Source organism: Lygodium microphyllum, chromosome 1 (genome assembly GCF_053477565.2).
Source record: "Lygodium microphyllum isolate KBCC chromosome 1, Lygodium_microphyllum_v1.1.10, whole genome shotgun sequence".
NCBI lineage: Eukaryota > Viridiplantae > Streptophyta > Polypodiopsida > Schizaeales > Lygodiaceae > Lygodium > Lygodium microphyllum.
In genome coordinates this window covers 104,107,075-104,132,059 of record NC_141135.1, presented here as the reverse complement: position 1 = coordinate 104,132,059, position 24,985 = coordinate 104,107,075, and the positions used below count along the sequence as shown (strand labels likewise).

The following is a 24,985-nucleotide window of genomic DNA, read 5'->3' as shown; positions in this document are numbered from 1 at the left end:
TACTAGAGGAAAATCCCAATAGAAGGGAAATTCTGACAACAAAGCATGCAACAAGTCTCATGGGAAAAAAATGGAGTGACATCATAAAGGAAAAAAAGGGCACTTCAAGCAAAATTACTTCAAGTGGAAGAAAGAAAAGGGCAAAGACAAAAATATTGATGATAACAAAGATGAGAAAAAGGACAACCAACATGCAAAGAAGAGTCGTGTAAAGATAGAGAAAGTCAATGTAGTCACTCACGCACTGCATACTAGAGGCAAATCCCAACAAAAGGAAAATTCTAACAACAAAGCATGTAGCAAGTCTCATGGGAAAAATATGGAGTGCCATCATTAAGGCAAAAAAGGGCACTTCAAGCAAGATTGCTTCAAATGGAAGAAAGAAAAGAGCAAAGACAAAAACACTGATGATAACAAAGATGAGAAAAAGGACAACCAACATGCAAAGAAAAGCTGTGTAAAGATAGAGGAAGTCAATGTAGTCACTCACGAGAGTGACAATGGCAGTGATGTACTCTTTGCTTCTTCTTTTAGTACACAGTCATTGATTGTAGATTCAAATGATAACATGCACACTTGGATTCTTGATTCAAGTGCCTCATTCCACATAACACCACACCGCGAGTGGCTAACTGACTATAGTGGTGGTAGACATGGTGTTGTCCACTTGGGAAACAATTATGCATGTGGCATTGTAGGGATTGCCAATGTGTAGTTGGCATTTCAACATGGTTCAGTGTTCACTTTGCATAATGTAAGGCATGTATCCCAACTCAAGAAGAGCTTGATAAGCACAAGGCAATTAGATGACAAAGGCTATGATACCACTTTTGGGGATAGCAAATGGAAAATATGTAAGGAGCCAGGGCTCTAGAATTGTTGCCAAAGGCTCTAAAAGTGATACTCTGTATCCATTACATGTATCTACTGTGCGTGATCATGTTGTCGCCATAACCGAGCGACCAAGTGTGTCTTTGTGGCATTTCACTCTCTCACTCTCTCTCCACAATCGTCATTGCCTAACACCATGATAAGAATAAGAGTGTGAAGTCTACATCAAAGGCTTAAATATACGATGTAGAAGCTTCAAGTATTTCTTCTAAACTTTTATCGAAATACTATTTTGTAAATGCGAGTAGTTGCAATGGTTGCTTAATAAATAAAATTGTACTTAGCCCACATGATCTTTTAAAGATCACTAGGCGTATTAGTTGCCCAGAAGTTACAGTTTTGTTCGATAATGGCTCTACTCACAATTTCCTTTTTTCTTGGTTGGTGCAAAAATTACAGCTCCACATGGTACCAAGCATACCATGTCCTTATGTGGATGGCCTCACCGTGGATCACTGGCACAAGATGGTACCAAGTTTGGATCTTTTGATCCAACAGTACCATCAGCTTATGGATTTCCGACTTCTGAGCCTTAACCATGTCGATGTCATTATTGGTATGCCATTGTTTTTTGATAAATTTTCATCTTTGTACTTTTTACATTGATATTGAATTTTACTCACATAGGAGTGTCGATGATCCGCACATAGGACATTGGGACACTTTTTACTCTCCATAAGAGGGGTTTTTTCCCCTAGTCACATTACACACTTAGCAATCAATCAAGTCGAGCAATGACTACACACACTCTCTCTCTCTACTACCTGCACACTCTCCCAAGTTGAGTTGAGTTGCTGCCATCTCCACCAACAAGTGGTATCAGAGCCACATCCACCTCGGCCACTCGACACCAACTCAACCAAGTCGCCTTGGCCACTCGACACCAACTTGGCCATCTTGCAACTCCACACCAACTCAGCCAAGTCACCTTGGAGTCCGCAACTCCCAATAGGGAACACCCGCCAGCTCAACGCCTACCCCACCAGAGGCCACCTACCCAACCAAGGGCCACCTCCTTGTAGGCCAAGGACACCTTAATAAACATCGGACTTTGGCCTTAGTTACTTGCTACTTTTACTTGCCGCACCTTAAGACTATCATTGAATCTTACATACAGAAGTATTTGCAATGTCAACTTAATAAATGTGGGCTCAAAATGCAGCTACCTAGAGTGACTAGAGCTAATGGCAATATGAACAAGACCTCCACAATGAAGTTTCATGGAGCAACCAATGCTTTGCAGGTCTAGACATCATCGAGAGTTGTTAATGGAGTAGCCAATGGTTTGCGGTCCCAAACATCATCGGCGCCACTCAATTCCAATCATATGTCCTTGATACTCCTTGAACATGAGGCATCATTGAGATTACATGGGAGGTTTTCATCTCGACATGGTGGCTATAATGAGACATTGCAACTTCAGAGAGGAGTCACCAAGAAGAAGGAATTCGAATGTCCCATGCTACTAGTGTGGTAAAAAGGAACATTTAGGCAAGGATTGTAAGGAGTTAACAACTTTAAGAAAAAAGAAGAAGAAAAAGAAGAAGAAAAAGAAAAAGCAGTTCACAATCACAAATGCTCAAAGACATTGCTGTCAGGATGGCCACATAAGCTACTGCAAGGCATTGTTTGATAAGGCAATGAGAGCTGCTATGATTCTTCTCTATTTTCAAGAGTTGGTACGATCAAAATCAACATCAATACCTCTCTAAGGCACCTTAACGGTGGCTTGATCACCCATTGCTTCGGTATCCATGGTCCTATTCTAATGGTCCTTGTTATATGGACTATGATCAGTCATTACTTTCATTCCATTAGCTAGAGTGCTACTGACCCTAGCGGTTTCGATGGGCAGGTTTCCCCAAGCCTAGAGCCTAGTGTGGCTCAACCCACTTACTCCCGCCCCAGTATCCATGACTTCTTTTCGTGTGGCGTCTCCTAGGGCTAGGATAGGCAAAATTACTTGGGTCTTAGTGCCTTCCCGGAAGGCATTAACGTATAGTGACTTCGGCACTGAGTGCAGTGTCAAGCTAGGTATTTGCGTGACTGCATCATAATCATGCAAGTCAAGCTGGGTCTCCTAAACTCAGGATCATTGGGTGGTCACAAGCTCGCTCAACGTAAGCTATGTCTCTAGCATGCTCTCCCTCTCCACGTTGTATCAGTGTATTGTATCAAATCACTTATAATTTGAGAGAGGGTGTTAGCAAATTAGTCTTCTCATGAGTGCGTCTCGGTGTGCTTTAGTGGGCTAGGCAAAGCACTTTATTTATGTTTTTTTTTTGTGCAAGATTTATGAGGTTTTAGCCATTAATTAGCTAGTTGACCTGATTATTTTATTTATTTATTGCTCGCTGACTTTTTTTAAATTGTGGCCTATTTATTGGCCATTGCTCCCTATTTGGTCATTGTCAATATACTCAATTACTTGCAGGTCCAATTGGAGAGGATGCCAATGCCAGTGCCCACATCAGCCAGTGACTCGTCATACATGAGTACTTCATGTTTGGTATATGGATTCCATTTCCCGAGCATTCTTTTGAGTTCTTCATCGTCATTTACTTCTATATCTTTCTTTTTTTGTGTTGTGCAATCTATAAGAACAATCTTCTACGTTTCCATCGCTTCACCCACTTCTGGCATGGGTTAGCAAATTAGTCAACTCATGAGTGAACCTCAGTGTGCTTTAGTGGGCAGCACATAGCATTTTATTGAGTTTTTAGCCATATTGAGTTGGCCAACTTGATTATTGTACTCATTTATTGCTAGCTGACTTTTTGCTGATTGTGGCCTATTTATTGGCCACTTCTCCCTCCTCCTCAATCATTATCAGCATATTCAGTTACTTGCAGGTCCAATTGGAGAGAGAGAGCAAATGCCAATGCCCACGTCAGCCAATAACTCTTTGTTGTTTCTGATTGTCTCATGTCTAGTATATGGACTCCGTTTCCGGAGCATACAGTCTTCTTTGCTCCCATCACTACACCCACTTTTGACATGGTATCAGACGACCGTGTTTGATCCCAAAGTGTTGTTTTCTGCTCATGCAGGTCTGCCAATTGCTGCTATTGATAATATTGTTAGAATTTGCCGATTCTATCTACAACGCCCAATGTAATTTGTGTGGTGTGGACACTTATTAAAGTATCAATGTAAGGTGTGTACACCTAGTGTCTTAGAAACTTAAAAGTAGTGACACTAGGCTCTAGAGTAAAATAAACCTAACTCTAGTTAGTTGGTGGAAGGCTGGTTAGGTCAACCCTTGACCTAAACATAAGTTGTACTTTCACTCTATCTTTCATTCTAGCAAGTACACTCTTCTCTTTTTGCTTCAGCTCACTCTCTTGCTATCATTGTCTCTCCTCTCTCTCTCTCCATAGCTGGCTGGTATCAGAGCAGCTCCTACGCGCAGATTCTGTTCAGCCACCATCAGTCAGTGCCATCCCGCCCAAGGTCCTATTGCTACCAGCTTGGTTCTAAGCTCGAGGAAGAGTTTTCAACTGCTGTGAGGTGCTGGTGAAGTGGAGGAGGAGCTGTAGCTGAGCCATCGCTTGTCTACTCCAGATCTGTCCGGTTCAACCATCAGCTCCAAATCTGCTCCAGATCTGTCCAGCTCAGTCATCTGCTCCAGATCTGCCATTTTCAGTCTATGCACAACCAAGCACGCAATCCAACGCACAATCCCACACGCAGCCCTGCACGCAACCTGAGGAGCTGCTGTTGTTTTCAGCTCTACCTACCATTTTCTCAGCTCTATCAGTCATTTTCTCAGTCCTGCCCACCAAACCCTAAAAAGTGTAAAAACCCTAATTTTCAGATTTGGAGTTTGGAGTTTTCTCAAAATTTTTAGAATTTCCAGTCTATTTCAGCCATCTCTTCTCGAATCTCAACTCTTACTGCCCCAAAATTTGGAGCTTTTGCTAATTTTTACTCTCAGAGTTTGAATTGACAACCAATTCGAAGAAATTTCTCAATTTCTTGGAATTCCCACCAAAAATTTAGAGTTGTTGCCCAATTGGAGACCCTTTGCACAAATTGTTACCAAACTCATAGACATTGTGCAATTTCTTCCACATTGGCTCAAGAAAATTTGGGGCTTTTCAGTTTTTTGGATCCAACACGCATCACGAGGCTGATTTTAGAGCTACTCACTGCTGACACACGTCCCGAAGTAACATTTCTGCAGAAATTCCAACTGTAAGGTACAAATTTCTTCAATTTCTTTAAAATTTTAGAAAGAATTTTGGGGCTTTTGCCCGATACACACTCCAAGGCAAGCAACAAGCAATACAGCAACATTTCATTGCTGTTACAATTAGATTGGGCGAAGAACTTTAGAAAAATTCAGTAAATTTTGGTAAGAATCAGCATTAAGTTGCTGTATTTAGTACTTTTGTGGACACACATTTCGAGACAGGTGTGGTACAGCAATATACTGCTATAATTTACTTGCTAAGTGCTGATTTGGGTGGCATTGTGCACACTTTGGCATTTAAGTGACACTTTGGTACTTGTTTCTTAATCCCGTGGGGGATTTTGGTACTCTGAGGAGTATACTCTATACTTCAGCATTGAAGTATTTGACTGCAAATTTTTGTCTATCATTGACAGCATGACACGTCACGGGAATAATGATCAGAGCAACATCCTTGGTGTCCTCACTTAGGAGGCCAAACTTGATGGCTCAAACTACCCATTGTGGAGTTTTATGGTCCGTAACCTTTTTGTGGCGAAGGACTTGTGGGACTATGTTACAGGTGACTTGCAGCGACCAAGAGGTCTTGCACCTCAGACACCTCAACGTAACGCTCAAGGACAAGCGATGCTGCTGCTGGTGGTATTGGTGTTGTTGTGAAAAAAACTACTAGGGTTTGCACTGAGAACACACAAAGTGTACGACCACGAAAGAAACACAAAGAGACAAACACACACACAGAGGGCAAAACTCAAAACTCAAACACAAATAGAAGAAGGGAGAGAGAGAACACAACTTTGAAGTGAATGAATGCTCTAAATGAATGTAAGAGTGTACAATGTGCTCAAGAGCAGAGCAATGTCAGAGTGTGACGTCCACCGGAGACGGATCCCAAGTCTGTGACCACCAGTCGGAGAGTAAAGAGAGAGGAAACTACAAAACGATGGTACCAGAGGCTGCTAGAGAACCAAACGCAAGCTGTAGAAGATGCAGAGGGCAGAGGTCACCCCGAAAGGCTGCATACGCAATAGATAGTGTCGCCTAATGGATGAGAGCATCAACCAGTAGTCGCCTAGCAATGGATGACCAAAACGTAGGGTACTGAAGGTTGCCCGATGGAGGAGTGCTGCCTATTGTCGCCAACAACCAGAAGTTGCAAACGCAAAGAACAGATGAGGATGAAGGTGTTGACGATGAGGAACAGGGAAAAACGTAGCAAGAGGAATGGCGCCAATCAGTGGGCGACAATCGGAAGAAGGCGCCAGGGCACTACAAGGCTGGATGGAGAGGTGGCAACAGTCACGAAAGTTGGACAGCCATATGGAGGTAGACTGATGACTGAAATCTGCACTAGAGAGTGTGAAACCTACACAAACGGAATAAATTTGAATGGGGGCAGCCTGTCTATTTATAGATGTGGAAGGATGCCCCAAAAATTAGGGTTTCCACTAAACTCTCTCGAACCGCTCCCCGTTTTAGGGTTTTTACTCTAAAAAAGAATTTTTTTAGTGTGTTTTGGGGCTGTTTAATAGGCTAATCAGCAAGTAATGCATATTTTAGCTCAACAATTACTACTGCTGCTGCCCCTCCTCTCCCTCCTACCGAGGATTAGAGGAAAGGGGACTCAAAAGATGCACATGCACTTTCTTTGATTGCGTTGTCAGTGAAAAGGGCAATTATTCCGCACATTCGGTCTTGCAAGACCTCAAAATCTGCATGGGATGTACTTGAGCGTATATTTGCAGCACACAATGAGGCCAAGATATCCTATCTCCGTAGAGAGTTGGCCAATGTGACCATGGATGAAGGTGATAGCATGACAGAGCACCTTACTCACATACAAGATTTGCGTGAGCAGCTACTCAATGTTGATGAGGTCATTCAAGATGCTGAATTGGTAAACATCACACTGAACTCTCTTCCAGAGTCATATCTTGGTTTCCACACCTCTTTGATGTTGTCTTTGAGGAGGGGGCAATAGCCCCTTACATTTGTGGAGTTGGAAGGCCTCTTGCTTCAAGAGGAACAGACTCGAAAGAATGTGGTGTTGCGTTCAAGTGATGTGGCTATGCTTTCCACGTTCTATTTTTGTTGGATACATATGACTGACTGACTTATGATGCTTTGGCAGTCACTACTCTTTCGCCCTACTATGCAAAATGTGGAGCTATGGCATGCTCGCTATGGACACATGAGCTTTGGGAGCTTGATGACCCTTCGAAGGTGTCATATGGTAGATGTGTTGCCTCCAGTGGAGACTCCACCTCCTCATGCATGTGAGAGATGTATTTTGGGCAAGAAGCATAGGTTTGCCTTCAAAAAGGATGGTGCATTGCGTGCTGTTTGAAAAATGCAACTTATTCACTCTGATGTTTGTGGTCCCATGAGGACATATGCACTTGGAGGTAATTAGCACTTTGTTACATTTATTGATGACTACTCTTGGTATACATGGGTGCATGGGCTGAACGCAAAATCCGATGAGTTCATGTATTTCAAACATCTTGTTGCAAAGCTTGAAGCTGAAACCGACTTAAAAGTACAGACACTTCGCACAGATAGAGGGGGGGAGTACATACCTCGTGCTTTTGAGACATATTTGCTTGATCATGGCATTACACATCAAGCCACTGTTAGAATGACTCCTCAACAAAATGGTGTTGCTAAAGGAAGAATCGAACTCTTATGGAGATGACTCGTATGCTAAAAAGCAAGAGGCTACCTCATAAATTTTGGCTGAAAGACCTTCAGTGTGCAAATCATGTGTTGAATCGTGCACCCACTAAGGCACTAAAGACGATCACACCGTTCGAAGCTTGGCATGGCAAGAAACCCAAAGTAGACTACTTTCACGTGTTTGGTTGCATAGCCTATGCACATGCTCCGAAAGAGCTTCGTTGGAAGCTTGATGACAAGGCTGTAAAATGCATATTTATTGGCTACAGTTCGAAGAGCAAGGGCTATCGCTTGTATGACCCACGCACGAAGAAAGTCTTTGTCAAAAGGGATGTCCTATTTGCTGAAAATGCTGCATTTTCACATGATCAATTTCAAATGCCAGCCACCCACGACATTGGTGATGTTTTTGAGGGTCTTTTGCCACTTACTTTGGAGTCTGTGCCTGTTGTAAATGGCAGGACAGACTTAATACAGCAAGTTGTCGCTGCACTATATGCTCCCGAACAGCAGGGTATCGATGATGGTTTTTCCACATGCAGTGGAAGAAAGAGTACAACATGAAAGGGCTGCTGTAAATGCAACCAAAACAGTCCCAAGATAGCTGTTACAAACTCTCCAGGAGAGTAAAATGGATGCTCCTATACCTCATCGCACTAGAAGGGCTGCCAAAAATGCAACGAATGATGCAAGGGGGGCACATTTGATTGATTTTACAGAAGTAGATGATTGTGATGAGCATGTATTTATGAGCTCACTATTGGATGATGATGAGCCTACTTCCTTGGACGAAGCTCAACAAGATGTACATTGGATGCAAGCCATGCAGGATGAGTTAGACTCTATTGCCACTAACTCTACATGGGAACTTATGGATTTACTACCTGGCAAGAAGGCCATTGGCACAAAATGGGTTTTTAAACTCAAACACAAGGCTGATGGTACAATTGATAGGTACAAAGCACGGTTGGTAGCAAAAGGCTATGCACAGAAGAAGGGCATAGATTATGAAAAAACTTTTGTTATTATATCCCGTATGAGTACGGTGAGATGTGTGATTGCTATGGCTGCAAATTATGGTTAGAAAGTATATCAGTTGGACATTAAGACAGCATTCTTGAATGGGGATTTGTATGAGGATGTTTATGTGTCACAACCTCCAAGGTTTGTGGTTAAAGGAAAAGAGCACATGGTATGCAAGCTGCGTAAAGCTCTTTATGGTCTCAAATAGGCTCCTCGTGCATGGTACTCCAAAATTGATGCTTATTTGGCTAGCAAAGGGTTCAAAAATAGTCCAACTGCTTCCACTCTATACATTAAGAATGTGAGGGGAGACTTGTTGATTATTATTCTTTATGTAGATGACATGCTGCTCAGTGGACCTACAGAAGAAAAATTTGCAGATTTTAAGACTAAATTAAAACATGCATTTGCAATGTCACATATGGGCTGCCTACACTATTATTTGGGGATTCAATTCACCCAAAATCAACATGGTATCATCATGTCACAGTCACAATATGTGGATAAGCTATTACATAGGTTTAGTATGTAAGATTGCAAACATATGTGCACTCCTATGGAGCCAGGCTTAAAGCTGTCTATACATGATGGTGAAGAGATGTCTGATGTTGCAACTTACAGCCAACTCTCTTATTTATCTCTACAACCCACACCCTGACATTCAGTATGCAATATCTCAAGTAAGCAGGTGTATGCATAGCCCACAGACCATACATCGGCAAGCTATTAAGCGGATCTTCAGATATTTGCAAGGTACTCAATCACATACATTATTATTTCCTAGGGGGGAGACTTGCACTTACAAGCTTACAGTGATTCAGATTGGGCTCGTGATATAGACACTAGGCAGTCTACTAGTGGGCACTGTTTCTTTCTAAGCTGTTCATGCATTTCATGGCTAAGCAAGAAACAACCTACAGTGGCTACCTCGTCTTGTGAGGCTGAGTACAGGGTAACCTTCATGGCAACAGTGAAATGTGTATGGTTGCGTAGATTATTGACTGATCTACATTTACCATTGGAGAGTCCTACACCCATTCTTTCACATAGTTAAGAGTGCTATTGCAGTAGCACGAAATCCTGTGTTTCATGCTAGCACGAAACATAGAAGTGCATTACCATTATGTCAAAGAGAGATGCTATGCAGGAGAGATCATCCTGATGTATATACCCACACTGAAAAATGTTACAAACATTTTCACCAAGGCACTACCACGCGAGAAGTTTGAGGCTTTTCGAAAGTCCTTAAACTTGTTACCCTTTGGTGATTGATCATCCTTGTACTTTATCACATTGGCACTGCAAGGGGGTGTTAGAATTTGCCGATTCTATGGGCAGCACCCAATGTAATTTGTGTGGTGCGGACACTTATTAAAGTGTCAATGTAAGGTGTGTATACCTAGACACTAGGCTCTAGAGTAAAATAAACCTAACTCTAGTTAGTTGGTGGAAGGCTGGTTAGGTCAACCCTTGACCTAAACATAAGTTGTACTTTCACTATATCTTTCATTCTAGCAAGTACACTCCTCTCTTTTTGCTTCAGCTTACTCTCTTGTTGTCATTGTCTCTCCTCTCTCTCTCCATAGCTGGCTACCATTTTCCAACATATATGTGCCTGCTGTGACCATTTTTCAGCCTGGTCGACACTAGTTTGCTGTAAATCAGCCTATCTAATCCCCAAAAACCCAGCATTTTCCTCGTCAATGCCTGTATTTTTGCTGCTGCATTGACTGCATTTAATGCTGCTGCCTCTTTCATTTTGATTCCCAGCATCTGTGTTTTCAGGTTTTACATCTTCCGTCGGCTGGACAACATTTAGGCTGCTGCTTTTGCTGTCTTCAGTCCTTTTCTAGCTCGTTTTGGTTGGTTTCACCATGTTCTCTTACAAAGATTTCCTCCAGCAGTCTTTTTTGTGTTCAATAGTCTATCCACTACGTGCGAATTCTTGGCATTGCAGTCTTTGTTGTCTTTTGGTTGTACTCTCTCTCCATCTTTCTTCTTTCACTTATCTTCTCATCCCATCCTCTCTGAGGACCAAATGGCACCCCCTACTATTCCACTAATGACAAATTCCATGGCCCTGACTACCTAACATGGGCTGCTATTATGAAAGCATGGTTTGTGCAAAAGCTATTATAGTACGTTGTTTCAAGAGCTATTGAGTGGCCCTGGCCTCCCACTCCTCTTCTAGCTAATTGGGACCCTAACAACCATGAGGAAGTTCTGTTTACATGGGATTCCAATGATGACCGTGCATATACAACCCTTCTCCAATGTATTTCCAAAGAGATTTTACCAACAGCTACCTCTTACAAAAAAACTTCAAGAATATGGCAAAAGCTTTAGATGTTGTACGAGGCTTCATCAACTATGTGTATAGTGACCCTCTATGGAAGCTCCGATAGATGAAGTTTAAGGCTAAAGATGTGATTTAGTCTTTCTTTCTTTGAGTTACATAGATACATGATCAGCTTCGCCGCATGCAATCCGCGCTTCCAAAGGCATGCTTTATAAGCTCCCTCCAAAGTTTGATGGAGTAACCAATGCTTTGTGGGCCCAAATATCATCAACGCTAGTCAATTTCACTCATGTTCTTGATGTTGCTTGAGCATGAGGCATCATTGAGCTTATAGAGGGGGTTTTCATATCGACATGGTGGCCATGATGTGGCATTTGCAGCTTCAAAGAGGGGTGACAAGAAGAAGCTTAAGGTCCGATGCTATAACTATGGTAAGAAGGGCCATTTGTGCAAGGATTGTAAGGACTTAGTGGCTTGGAGGAAGGAGAAAAAGAAGTAGAATATGGACTCTTCCAATAAGTCATGCACCAAGACAAAAGTGACCAGTATGGCACAATTGACTGAAAATGCAAATACAACTTATGCATTGATGAAAGGACATGTCACAAGGGTAGCAAAGATGGTTCAAAGGACAATACTAAAAAATAAGGGCAGAAAGACTGCTTTTTTGGGCAGCAAGTTTAAATCCTAAAAAAACGGTCGACAAGCTGAAAATCAATCAATGTCATTCTTTGAAAAAGGCAAACAAGGCAAAAGGTCATTTGATAGTGCTAAGAAAGCTATTGAAAGAAAGGCATTGTACGATGCAAACAAATGCTATGTTTGTGAACAAGAGGGGCGTATAGCACGTGAATGCCTAGAATGTAAGTCTAAAAACCATGCAAATGACAATAAGGATCAGAACAGCAAGAAGCATAAAACTATTGTTGGATTGGTATCCGATCTTGTTGGTAAGCAACCAAACATGAATGCTTCGGAACTATTCAATGCATGGGGCAAAGTGAGGGATCAGCATGCTTTAGATTTCTTTGACGCCCTTCATTTCCCCAAAATTGGCGGCCAAGTTGGGTATTAGAGATGATGATATGGATCCCATGGGTGAGGCTAGTTGCCTTGTCCTAGACACACAGAGCCAATCACCCTTATCATTGGGAAAACTCCAAATTCATTTGCAGTCATATGTGGATAGCGAGGATTTTCACATTATGCCATTGGAGGGCTGTGATGTCTTATTGGATATTCCATGGTGTCATAGAGTGCATGCAATGATTGATGTATATAATAGGAAAATCACTCTCACTCAAAAAGACAGGCAACATGTTCTTGATGTAAAGTTGAAGGGAGAGTCTATTCCTCTTGTGTTTGCTTCAGCAATTTCCTTAGTAATAAAAAATCATCTTTCCACATACTTAGTTTTTGCAAAAGATGTTAGTAAAGATGATGCTAAGTCTAAGTTAGTAAAGATGATGCTAAGTCTAATGTTTCAATGCTGTACAATGAGCGGACAGATTTCTTAAAAGGATTTCAAAATTGTTTCTCTGACTCCTTGCTTGGAGAATTACCACCCGAAAGGCCACAAGATCATTCTCTCGACCTTGTGCTTGATATTACGCCTCCAAACAGACCATTCTATAGAGTGCGTGCTGCTCAACAGCAGGAAATAATGAATCAATTGATGAGCTATTGAAAAAAGGGTTATTTCAGCCCAATTCATCACCCTATTGCTCACCTCTACAGATTGTGCAAAACAAGGATGGTTCATGGCAAATGTGTATCAATTACTGTGCCCTGAACAAAAACACCATTAAAAATAGATTCCCTATACCGAGGATTGATGATATCCCTGATCATTTAGAGGGAAGTGCAATCTCTAGTAGAATAGACCTTAAAAGTGGGTATCATCAGATACGTATAATGCCAAAAGATGTGCACAAGGCTAACTTTTAGGCCCACTTTTGGATTATATGAGTTCTTGGACTTGCCACTTGGGCTTACAAATGCACTTGCGCCGTTTAATCGCATGATGGATCGAATTTTTCAACCCTATAGGTCTTTCATTGGCACATTCTTTGATGACATCATAGTCCTTTCAAAGAATGAGGCAAAACGTCGAATGCATTTGACTACTTTGTTTATGGAACTTAGAAAACACAAGCTGGTTACTAATGCAAAAAAGAGAGAATTCTTCATGTCAAAGATTCACTTCTTAGGGCATATTGTCTCAAAAGATAGTGTTAGAATGGATCCTGCAAAAGTGGAGTCAATATGCAATTGGCCTCATTTAAGAACCTTGCGTGATGTACGCAGCTTTTTGGGGCTGTGTTCTTACTATAAAAGGTTCATACGCCACTTTGCTGAAATTGCTTCACCCCTTCATGCATTGCAAAAGAAGGGAGTTCCATTTACATGGGCTGATAAGGAAATTGCAGTATTCTATAAGCTGAAAGAAAAGCTTACTTCAAATCCAATGTTGATCTTGCCAGATCTCCAAAAAGCTTTCATTGTTCAATGTGATGCATGTGGGAACAGTATTGGAACAGCTATAATACAAGAAGGCCGTGTTGTGGCACATGAGAGTAGAATTTTACAAGGTGCAAAGAAAAATTTGCAAGTTTATGAGAAAGAATTGCTTGCTCTAATTCACGCTCTTTCCACTTGGAAACACTATTTGCTAGTGGCTGATATTGTTGTACAAACGGATCATCAAACTTTGCGATATTTTCTCACTTAGACTAAGCTGCCTAAGAAGCACATGCGATGGGCCAACTTTTTATCCATGTTTCACTTTCAAATAGTACATGTGGAGGGTAAAAAGAATGTTGTGGCCGATGCATTGTCTAATGAGATGAAGACAAAGTATCCAGCCGACGAGGACTTTGTTAGTATGATCTGTTATCAAATGGTAAGCACCATGAGCACTACAATCTTAGAGAGGGCTTTCTTATGATGCATGGTCGATTATGTGTTACAAAGCAATTTAAGGGCCAAGATTATGGTTGAAAGTCATGCATCTACGTATGCAAGGCATCCTAGCATTGATGCTACAGTGAAAGCAATTGAAACTTTCTTTTATTGGCCAACCTTGAGACATGATGTAAATCACTTTGTGCACACGTGTAATGTATGTCAAAACGTCAAGTTTGATCGACAAAAGGCATTGGGTTTGTTGCAACCCTTGCCTATTCCTCATAGACCGTGGGATAGCATAGCCACGGATTTTATCTTTAATCTTCCTAGGATACCTACAAGGAATGATGGCATATGGGGAAGGCCCAAAAGAAGAAAAATGAGGCCAAATCAAAGAAGGACAAGGAAAAGGAGTCCACTTGTCACATCTGTGGCAAGACAAGTCACTGCAAGAAGGACTGCCCAACAAGGAGAAGAAGGAAAAGGAGAAGGAGAAATCTTCAAAGGATTCCAGAGCAGTGGTTGCTCCCTCATCAGTTGCTTTTCTCCACTTGGGGGTGGTTGTGGCATCGCCCTTGAAGGCCTCTAATGCCACATTGACAACCCCATACACTCAAGAGTGGATTGTTGATAGTGGTGCCTCCTAGCACATGACTCCTTCTACAACAAGTGTTGCTCATTTGCGGCCTTCCCATGGCCAATTCTCATTGGTAATAGTTCTTCTATCCCAATTCAAAGATGGGGTAATATGCATCTTATTCTAGATGGGCAAGGTGGTGCCCATACATCCGAGGTGCTTTATGTGCCGGCCTTGGGATACCATCTACTTTTAGCACACAAGATTTGTGCCCTCGGCCTCTTGGTCGAGTTTGATGTGGATTCCTTTTGGATTCTTGATCGTGGATCAAGACAAGTACTTGCTTTAGGTTATGAGGAGAATGGATCTACAAGTTGCAGTCTTCTTCTGCCTTTCACTTCTCTTCTTCTTACCTCACAAATGCAGTCCGACCTTTGGCATGCTCAGTTTGGCCACCTCAAATATGATTACCTATGGAAGGCATCTAAGGGACAGCTTGTTCGAGGTTTGTCGGATATTGTGGTGAGCCATATGTTGCTTATTTCAAGGTTTTTAGGCATGACGCCTACGTTCACATCCCGTAAACATAGAGTGACGAATTTGAAGCGGCTTTCAAAAGACACGTGTTTATGGGCTATAGCATGCAATCTCAAGGCTACCGATTGTATGATCCCATTAAATGGAATGTCTACACAAGCCATGATGTTTGGTTTGTGGAAATTCTCATCTTAGAGGGGGGTGAGGAACACTCCGTTCTTGGCAATCCCGACGATAGCTAGATGCTAGTAATTGTTCCTCTAGAGCCCGTGCCTCGTGAGGATTCTTCTTCGGATGATGAGCTTAGTTCTCCGCCATCGGATTCACCAGTTTAGCCCCAGCAATTGGTGGACCTTCCAAAGACTTCCGTAGATGGAGAGCAACGAGGAGAGATCCAGCATCCTCCTTGTTGGGCTCATGACTCTCTTCATGACACAAGGATTGAGGGGTTCCCTGAGAAGTGGTAGCCGCAAGATGACCCGTGGCATTCTCAGAGGAACCGTGCATACCACACAGAGCTTGTGTGCACCAATTACTATTTGATAACTCATGCCATGCAGGATCGGGAGCCTGTCTCCCTAAAGGAGGCTTTACAACATGATCATTGGCAAAGAGCGATGGAGCAGGAGCTAGAGTCGATTGAGCGAAATGGCACTTGGTACCTTGTGCCTAAGCCTTCTCATAGAAAGGTCATTGGAGTCAAATGAGTCTTCAAGACCAAGTACCGCAGTGATGACACATGCAGTGAATGACCTTGCTGTCCATGTTCTCTTGAGATAGGAAATTTAAGCCTGTCTCTATTCCATGAGTTAGCACGTGGCTAAGCGGTTTCATTGACTCTAGAAGGACCACCATGTTCATAAGTCGATGGTATATTTTGATGAGCTGTAGTAGATCTCACATTCCCATGAATAAGTGGGGCACTTCTTCAACATGGGATGGGGGTTTACTTTGGAATCTCTCTCCCAAATTGCTGAATATAGTGATCAACTGATCAAACTTGGTATCCAATCTATTACTTTGTTGCTCCATATGAGAAATCATCTTATTAAATTTATCATCCATGGAGTGGGTAAGCTAAAGTAAACCATCATTCATATTGCCAAGTTGCTTAGACATTTGTTGGAAGTCGTTAGAATCACGTGAGATGTTTACTTCATTCCCCTGATCTATGACATGAGGGTTCTTTGGCCATTGCACCTCGTCAATAGTAACCTCCTAAATTTTAGAAGTCACCAAATTTAGCTTCTAGAGAGCTCACTATATAGGTTCACCAATTCATACTTTGTTTCTTTAATCATGAACATCTGGTTTCACGAAAGTGAAATCACTCATTATATGGACTTCTAGTAAATATGACTATCAAAGTGTAAAAGTCATAGTCATCTAAGTTTTCTGGTCAATTTGACTGCCCGACTAAACTTTTAATTCTCTTGGGCATCTCATCAATGATGACTCGAGTATAATTATAGGGTGTTCTAGTCATTGGTCACCCTTAAATAGAAAGATAAAGATGACTATTTAATCATATTTTAAAACACTTAAATAATACAAAATCGCCTTTCAGAGCACATGAGCATCAAATTAATTTGAAATCACTAAGCCAATATATCTTGGTAACAATTGATATACAAAAGGTTTGTTACAGAATTTGTACAATTCTGATTGGTTACATACTGGTACAGTAACTATCATTTTTTTTAAAAATGCATATTACCAAAACATAGTGTAATAGCAGCATGCTTGGTTACATTGAAACATGTATAGATAATTGTACATTAGTAATACATGATGTAACAGCTACATGCTTGGTTACTTAGAAACATGTATGAACAACTATACATTAACAATATATACAGTAATGACAGTATATTTAGTAGCTAAAAAACATGTATTGGCCATTTAGTATACCGTGTTGAATCTTAATTGTGTGCAATCGGGATCACTTGCAATGTTTCAAGAGGAAGATATGTCACCAAAATGAGAAATGAACTTCATGATTTAATAAAACTTCATGAAGATTTTTAATTAAAATGAACTTTAATCCTTGTACCCCTAGGTCTTTGCATGGTGATCATTGCACCAACAGTGAATGATTTAACATTAGGACATGCGATGGACAAGTGTGCACGCCATGTGGTACATGGCCAAGGCTAAAGGAACAAGGTACAATATAAAACTTCCATTAAATTGGAAGTTTGCACTTTAGAATTTGATTGCATTGAAAGTTTCGCCCAATAAGCATATTTCTTAGGGCACTTAAGTTATTAAGCAAGCCTTGAACTAAAGTTTTATCCAGTGAACGGCTCACTTATGATTAATAACTAAATCATTAATTAACACTTTATCAAAAACTTGATATGATTAAGGAGCTATTGGTTACTCATTTGAAAAGCTTATCTTAGCTATTTAGGGCTTCTTCTCTCTCATTTAGAGCAACCCGAGTTTGGAGACTTCCCCTTCTTCCTATAGAAAATTGCAAATTTCAGTCATGGAATGAACTTACAATATAGATGGAGTATGGACATTAGCCAATTTTCCTTCTCTTGGCATGGGGATTCTATTAGATAGCCTCATAACTCCATATACAACAAGTTACGCTTCTGTTTTAGCTAAATATCGAAAAAAAAAAAGTTATGACAACACTATGGCCTGAGATTCTTTCTTCTTCTTCGAGATCTCAAGCCTAGTGCACTTTCTAACCAATTTGGTCACAAAGAGAGCAACATTCTCATAGTTTTATCATGAGAGCCCCCTCTATTTGTAAGAGAGACTACATAGGGATTATGCAAGAGAGTGATCTTAGTAAATGCTCTACAAATTGGATTCAATTGCTTATTGTCGCTTTTAGGGGTTTGACAGGCCGAAGAGTTCATTCGCAATTTTAACACTCTACAGCTGGTTGAAGGCCGACAATGAAGATGTCAAGGCCATTGTGCACCCATGGATTGGTTATGTAACGAGAAATTGCTAAAATACAACCATGTGTAATCAATTTCAAGCATATTTTAATCATCTAAAGAAATACCAAAAGAGGCACCAAAGCTTTGGGGCCAACAAGTGTCTACTAAAATGTGGTTTACAGCCCTTTGGGCTTTCAAAGACCGGTTTCAATTATATTGTATCAAATCACCATGATCTGAGAGGATGTTAGCAAACTAGTCAACTCATGAGTGAGTCTAGGTTTGCTTTAGTGGTCTTGGCACAACATTCTATTTATGTACGTCAACTTTTTGCTAATTATGGCCTATTTATTGGTCACTGCTCCCTCCTCCCCATTCATTATCAACATACTTAGTTACTTGCAAGCCCGGTTGTTGAAGAGAGGGAGTCAGTGCAAGTGCACACATCAACGGATGATTCACTATTGTACACAACGCTATCTCATTTTTAGTATATGGATTCCATTTCCCAAGCATTTTTCTAAGTTCTTCTTTGCTATGTTTTTTTGGTTTCTCTTTTCTTATAGTCTCTCTTTTTTTCATTGTGTTGTGCAGCCTATCACAGCAATCTTCTATGCTATCCATCATTGCATCCATCGTTAAACTAGCAAATGCAACAGTGAAATGATGAGGAACATGTCTCAAAGGAGTGTGGACTCAAAATGCAACAAACAAGAGTGACTGGAGCTAATGGTAATGTGAAGACGGCCTCTAGAATGAAGCCAACTACTAGTATGGTATCACAAACAATTGATGAATTAAGATATCTACCAAGATAGACATATGGATGGCAATGGTGCAAAGCAAAGGATGAAAGTTTGATGGAGAGAATAAACTATAACAAAGAAGGAATAAGATGGCGTGAGGATGTATGGATGCCTATGCCCTATTTATAGGCACACGAGTCACTGAACTGTCTAGGGTGGCACCTCGACCATCTTCGGTGGCTCCCAAATATTAATAAATGATACAAATAAAGCCTTTATGGGATTGTCCATGCAAACCAAAATAGGAATTTATGTAACACAATGCACTAATTGACTTTAGTTGCTCTACATCCCCTCTCAAGTCCAAAAAGGTACCCTAGGAAGAGTAAAAGAGACAATCTCCACCAATAATCTAAGTATTCTACTTGAAAGAAAACGTGTAGAGAAAAATAGTAGACATAGTATGCTAATAGTGCTAGAAACTCTAGCTCAAGAGAAGCCACTACCTCAATGTCTCCATACTAATAAGAATACAGAGGTATCGCCACCAAGTCATGGGTGAAATATCCAAGGCCCCAACTATCATGAGGACATGTATTTTTAAAACCTCACTTAACATGTGGATTAATTTTTAATCACATGGTTAAGTAAATGTTGCACACGTGAGGTGTAACTAGGGTTAGAGTAAATTACGAGCCCAAGACTTAAAAAAATCATGGAATGTCAAAGGCAAAAGTTGCTAGAAGTTATACCACACAAATACTTAGAAGTTAGTGGTATCCAGTGCCATTTGTTGGCCTAGGTCATTCATTTGGCCATAAGTATCAGTTGGTGACACTAAAGACATGGTGTTTAATGGTACCTAATGTCAATCTAATGGTCAAAGATGGTGCAGAGACGCTCGCAAATAGAAGTTGCCTAGCCAATTTAATTTTCGGCCACTCTGATTATTTTTTATGGCACCAAAATAATTATTAGATTAATTTTCAGTATTTAAAGATTAAAAATTAATATTTAATTATGGATAATGCTAGAAAAACCATTTGGAAAGACTACCACTTGTCAAAAATGCCCATGTAGGTCTGAAAAAAGTCTTTTAAGAGGTTGGAGGGAGGAATTTTTAGTGTATTCAACTTGCAAGAGAGAGGGAGGAGATGCTACTGGTCTGATTTGTAGCCATTTGGAGGACCTTCTGAGACAATCAGGAACAAGATAAGACCAATCAACAACAAGTAACAACATTTGCAAGCTGTTGAGACAAGACAATAGAAGTAAATGACTGATTTTCTTCAATTCTTTGCATCTACAAGCCATTGAGACAGGGTAGTAGCACTAAATGACAGATTTTCTTTAGTTCTTCGCAAAGAAAGTCTGAATTTTCTCTCTCCTTGGCATTCTCTCTCACCTCCTAACCTTTCTACAACCTTGCTCCGAAGATTACAGCATTGAGATTACCAAAGACTGAGAAATTTCAGATTTCTCCGCTGTAAACCCTAATCTGCAATAGAAATTAGGGTTTAGCAACGGACTCGAGAAGCATACCAATAATTGGAAGCTCTAAGACTCGGATTCAACAAGGCTGAAGCTGTTTTTAATCAAATTCAAGTGAAGGGACCAGCAAATCAATGAATTTGGCGCATTTTCCATCTCCATCAAAGCGAGTGAAGGCCAATTCACTACCCGAATCAAGGAGCAAATTAGATTGAAGACTTGCTGGTCATTTTGGACAGCAAGGGGAGTCGAAACACCGAAAGGGATTGAAAAAATTCCATTGTACATCAACTTCTTCTTCAATTAAGTCAAATAAATACCGAAAGAGACGCCAGTTTTGGAGCCAACAAGATATCCATTGTCCAAGATTATAAGTAAATTTGCATTTCTCGATTTTGTAATAAATGTTACTGCTATAAAGTTCTAATTAGGAAATTACCACCCATCCACGAAAGGAAGGCTGGTTTCACCGACCTAGGTAAAACTTGTAGATCCTTTGTATTGGTGTCAAAAGAGAAAAATGATAAAAACCTTGGTCCAAGCCAAGGTACATAGATGGCCATGAGAAGTAACAAAAAAAACATGGTTCTCCGATGAATGAGAAGAACAAAAACTGACCCCCACTAAAACTAGTCCCCTTGTGAAGTCCTCTTGTGGATCCTCCTTGAAAGGAGGTAGGAAATCCAAAAACTCGTAAATCATGCAAAAGAACACAAGCCGGACAACTCCCAAAGGTATTCTCTCAAAATTGAGTAGAAGAGGAATGGGAAGGAGGAGTATCACACATAATCTCCTTGATGCCCTCATTGAAGTCAATGTCTATGGAGCCATACAAGGGAGAGAAATGAATAGCTCCTCGAGAGCCACATGTGGGTGATAGCCTCTCTCTCTCTCTCTCTCTCTCTCTCTCTCTCTCTCTCTCTCTCTCTCTCTCTCTCTCTCTCAATGGAGCGGACTCAAAACCAAAGGTGATATCAAATAACCACTACCTCATAATGAAGAGGACTACAAAGCCGAGGGTAGTGGCAAACATTCATCGTCTCGCAATGGATTGAAATGTAGAGCGAAGGGAGTGGAACAACCCATCTTCATGTGAAGCTAATTGCCAAAAAGACAATATCCAACAATTGTCTCTTGTTGGAGCAAACTATAGAGCCAAGGATCCTAGTAACTACTAAATCTAAAAATAGGTGAAAGAAACCTTCATAGTGCGTTGCGGACACCTCTAGAATGACTTATCACCTTGTAAGGTCTTAAAGCCTGCTTTTGCTCAAAAGGGCTTAGTGCATGTTGTATATGTCTTATTGCCTTGAGCATAAAACTCTAATAGCCAATGCAAGACAACCTCTTATCATCCAAAACAGTGAGATGATACAAGGAGTGCCAAGAAGTAGCCACATATACTCCTGTGGGGTAGGGAGCCAAGGTTGATGACAACAATATGCAATGGTGTAAACAATCTTGCTACAATAGGAACACCTAGTGGTTCATGCTTCCATCTCTAGAGAAGCCATAACACTACTGCATCAAACTTGTAATGGAAGAGTGGAAGGGAGTCTAGACAAGAAGATAATGATATACCCTGATGGTGCAGAGGATGCAAAACCAATCTTGCAACCTTTCTTCACCTCAACGGAGAATATGGATCTTTAGCTCTTGGAGCAAAGGAGAATATGGATCTTTAGCTCTTGGAGCACCTTTGCTCTAAGAAGCTACTTGAGAGATGGAGCGATATGCTCTACTACCATGTTGAGAGACGATAGAGTCTATAGGGAGATACACAAAGCATACAACAAATATTGCTGCAAAGAAAACTCAAAACGCAAGAGAATAATGAAGAATGATGAACACTAAGTCCTGCTAATAGAAGGGAGCGGAGCTTGGAGATAATTGCATTATTCTAGCTGATCACATGGCAACACCTAGAAGGGATCTACATTGTGAAGGAAGCAAAATGCAGTCCTTCAAGTAGAAGTATCAATGATGAGGAAAAGAGCTACTGTATGGAGGAACCAAAGATCGATCCTTCAAGCAATTTGAAATCAAAATCACAAGCCTGAATGGTAGCTTATTACTATCTCCACCATTTTTCCCAACATATTTGTTAATGTGCAAGGAGATGTAATTGTGTCTAACCTTGAGTAGCTTTTAATATATTATCTTGTCAAGTGACCACGTATAGAGGACCTCTACCATTGTGAAGTATCACCCAATTGTTATACTCAGCTCTTCAATAGGCTCAAGTTAGATTACCTCTTGTATATTGCCTTGCAAATTGACAATACACAAAGGGCCTCTACCATTGTCAAGTGTGACCCAACAATTGTACTTGATCCTTCAATAAGCTCAATATCTTGGGAGGCAACCTTCATAAACAACCGAGTACCTAGTTCAATGGTGGTGGACATAGAAAATTGTCGCATACAAAGGGACCCATTTCTTTGATAACAATAAATCACAACTTACAAGTTTCACTATCATTCAAACTCCAATCCATCAATTAATAGCACATTGTTAGAATGTGACAATTTGCAAGTCGTTCTTATTGAGGGGACCCAAACCTCTTCAAAGTAGTATCACTGCTCTATCCATAGAAACGATGGCTTTCACATTTCACCCATTTAAAACCAGTCCCAAAAGGTTAAAATACATGCAGTTATATAAAGTTTGGAGCATGCACACGCAGACTCATGGATGCTTAGTCAGAAGTACACAAATGTACAAAAGGAAAAAAGGAAAATATGATAAAATCTCTTTACTCACCATATGCTAGGTGTTGGAGCACCTAACTTTGTTAGCAAGTCAGAGTTGATTCTTTCAACCAACTCATTGAGATTCTTGTAGAGTTGACCATAATTACGTCCCTCTGAGCTGGTAACATAATCTGAGACCCTGTTTAAAATCAATAACAGTACATCACGGCTTGTTATGATATACAGTGCTTTGATGCTACAATTGTGGGACACATTTCAATACTCAATGAACGTTTTTCGACTTGATACACATTTGAGGTACTCAAAGTGGAGATACCGGATATCCAAGTGGAGAGGCTCCTTGCTGCCATCATCAAGGGGAGCTACATCCACCATCAGCATATCGTCTACGGGAATAGCTTTGACCAACACACACTTGCAGAGGCCTTGTTGGCCAGAACCAGAGTATCGAAAAGCATATGCCCCTGGCATATCATTCCAGCCATCAATACCTACGTCCTCCTGACTCTCTCCATCTTCTGCAGGTTTTAGACGTTCGTATACATTATTTAATCAGACAACTATGATACATTAGTAAACAGGCTGCATTAGACATTACACAGGGATCGCCAAAGCCAAAGTCTGCTGGACCTTAATCTACAACTAGCAAAAAAAAGAGTAACCTGGAGGGGGAGAAGATGCGCGCGAGCCGGCTGCTGTGAGGGAGTAGCCAGCCGAGAGGAAGGCAGCATTCACAGCAAATGCAGCGCGATCGTGCGGGGATCGGAACTCCGGCCGTGCAGCCCTGATGACTCCAAGAACCCCCCCCTCGGTCGCCATGGCCGTTGAACCTTCTAGGTGCAGACTCGACTGGAGAGCTCTCTCGAACTAACGAGAACGATCTTCCAAGGCCCCCGTCTCTGTGTCTCTCGTCTTCCTTTCTAAAAAGGAACTTGTAAGGCACGCTTGGTACTAGACTTCCAAAGGCTTTTCAAAGTTCCCAACAATGATCAACACCTCGAATGTGTGCCTTAAGCGATCTAGCCTACCATGGATCAAGACCTAGAATGTGTGCATGCTCTACAATGTAGGTAAAACCTCAATCAACATCTCGAATGTGTGCCTTAAGCCATCTAGCCTACCAAGGATCAAGACCTTGAATTTGTACATGCTCTACAATGTAGGTAAAACCTCTCTCTCTCTCTCTCTCTCTCTCTCGCTCTCTCTCTCTCTCTCTCTCTCTCTCTCTCTCTCTCTCTCTCTCTCTCTCTCTCTCTCTCTCTCTCTCTCCATGTAGTAAACGAATCGTAGGCCAAACATGATTCCTTGTAAATCCCTTCTAATCACCTATGCCATATGCACTTCATCTTCTCAATCACACCCGATGTGCCCAATGAAGAGGCTGTCATAGATGGCAAGTTCATCAATGAAGACTTTGCCCATCACCATCGTGCTTCTAAAGGGTTCCGACCATCATACCACCATAGTCATAGATGACAAGTTCATCAATGAAGACTTTGCCCATCACCATTGGACTTCTAGAGGGTTCCAACCATCATACCACCATAGCCATACCACCACCATTTTAGCTTTCACATCCATATAAAGGATTTTCTAGCATGACATGTGCGATGTCTAGATGTAGTAATGTAGTACTTTATTTGGTCTCACAAACTTACGTTGGTTTCTTAATTATATGCCACTATTACAGTATAGAATGGATGCACCCACCTTTCAATGAATTCACATTGAGATAAACCTTTGACATCAAGTTGAATAATACTAGAGATAGGCACTCAATGGACATGAATCACATTGGATATGAATATGGCATTTGACATGACCATCTTAGAATGGCTAAAACCTCCAACTAAGGTATATGGATGTACTAGGATGACATGTATGTGCTAATTGTGGATCTCCTCACATGAGCTCAATTTTGAGATATAAGGAGGCACCAAAGTATACAAAGCATAATTATGTGAGATGCATGTGGGTATATTTGTAGATGCTCCTCCTACTATGCGATCTTGTGCATCCATATGGA

The 24,985-nt window shown here is 41.0% G+C and overlaps 1 protein-coding gene across 1 annotated transcript in view; it reads right to left on the bottom strand.

The window, feature by feature from the left end:
- Window positions 1–23,954, bottom strand: part of LOC148041484 (proteasome inhibitor-like protein) — a 32,791-nt gene extending 8,837 nt beyond the window's left edge. Inside the window, exons 1-3 of the mRNA XM_087680034.1 lie at window positions 23,622–23,954; window positions 23,276–23,477; window positions 23,009–23,137 (exon numbers count right to left, since the gene is read on the bottom strand). Of these exons, the coding sequence (XP_087536160.1) occupies window positions 23,009–23,137; window positions 23,276–23,477; window positions 23,622–23,778 (488 nt within the window). The 5' untranslated portion in view covers window positions 23,779–23,954. The remainder of the gene's footprint in view (window positions 1–23,008; window positions 23,138–23,275; window positions 23,478–23,621) is intronic.
- Window positions 23,955–24,985: the final 1,031 nt, after the last annotated feature.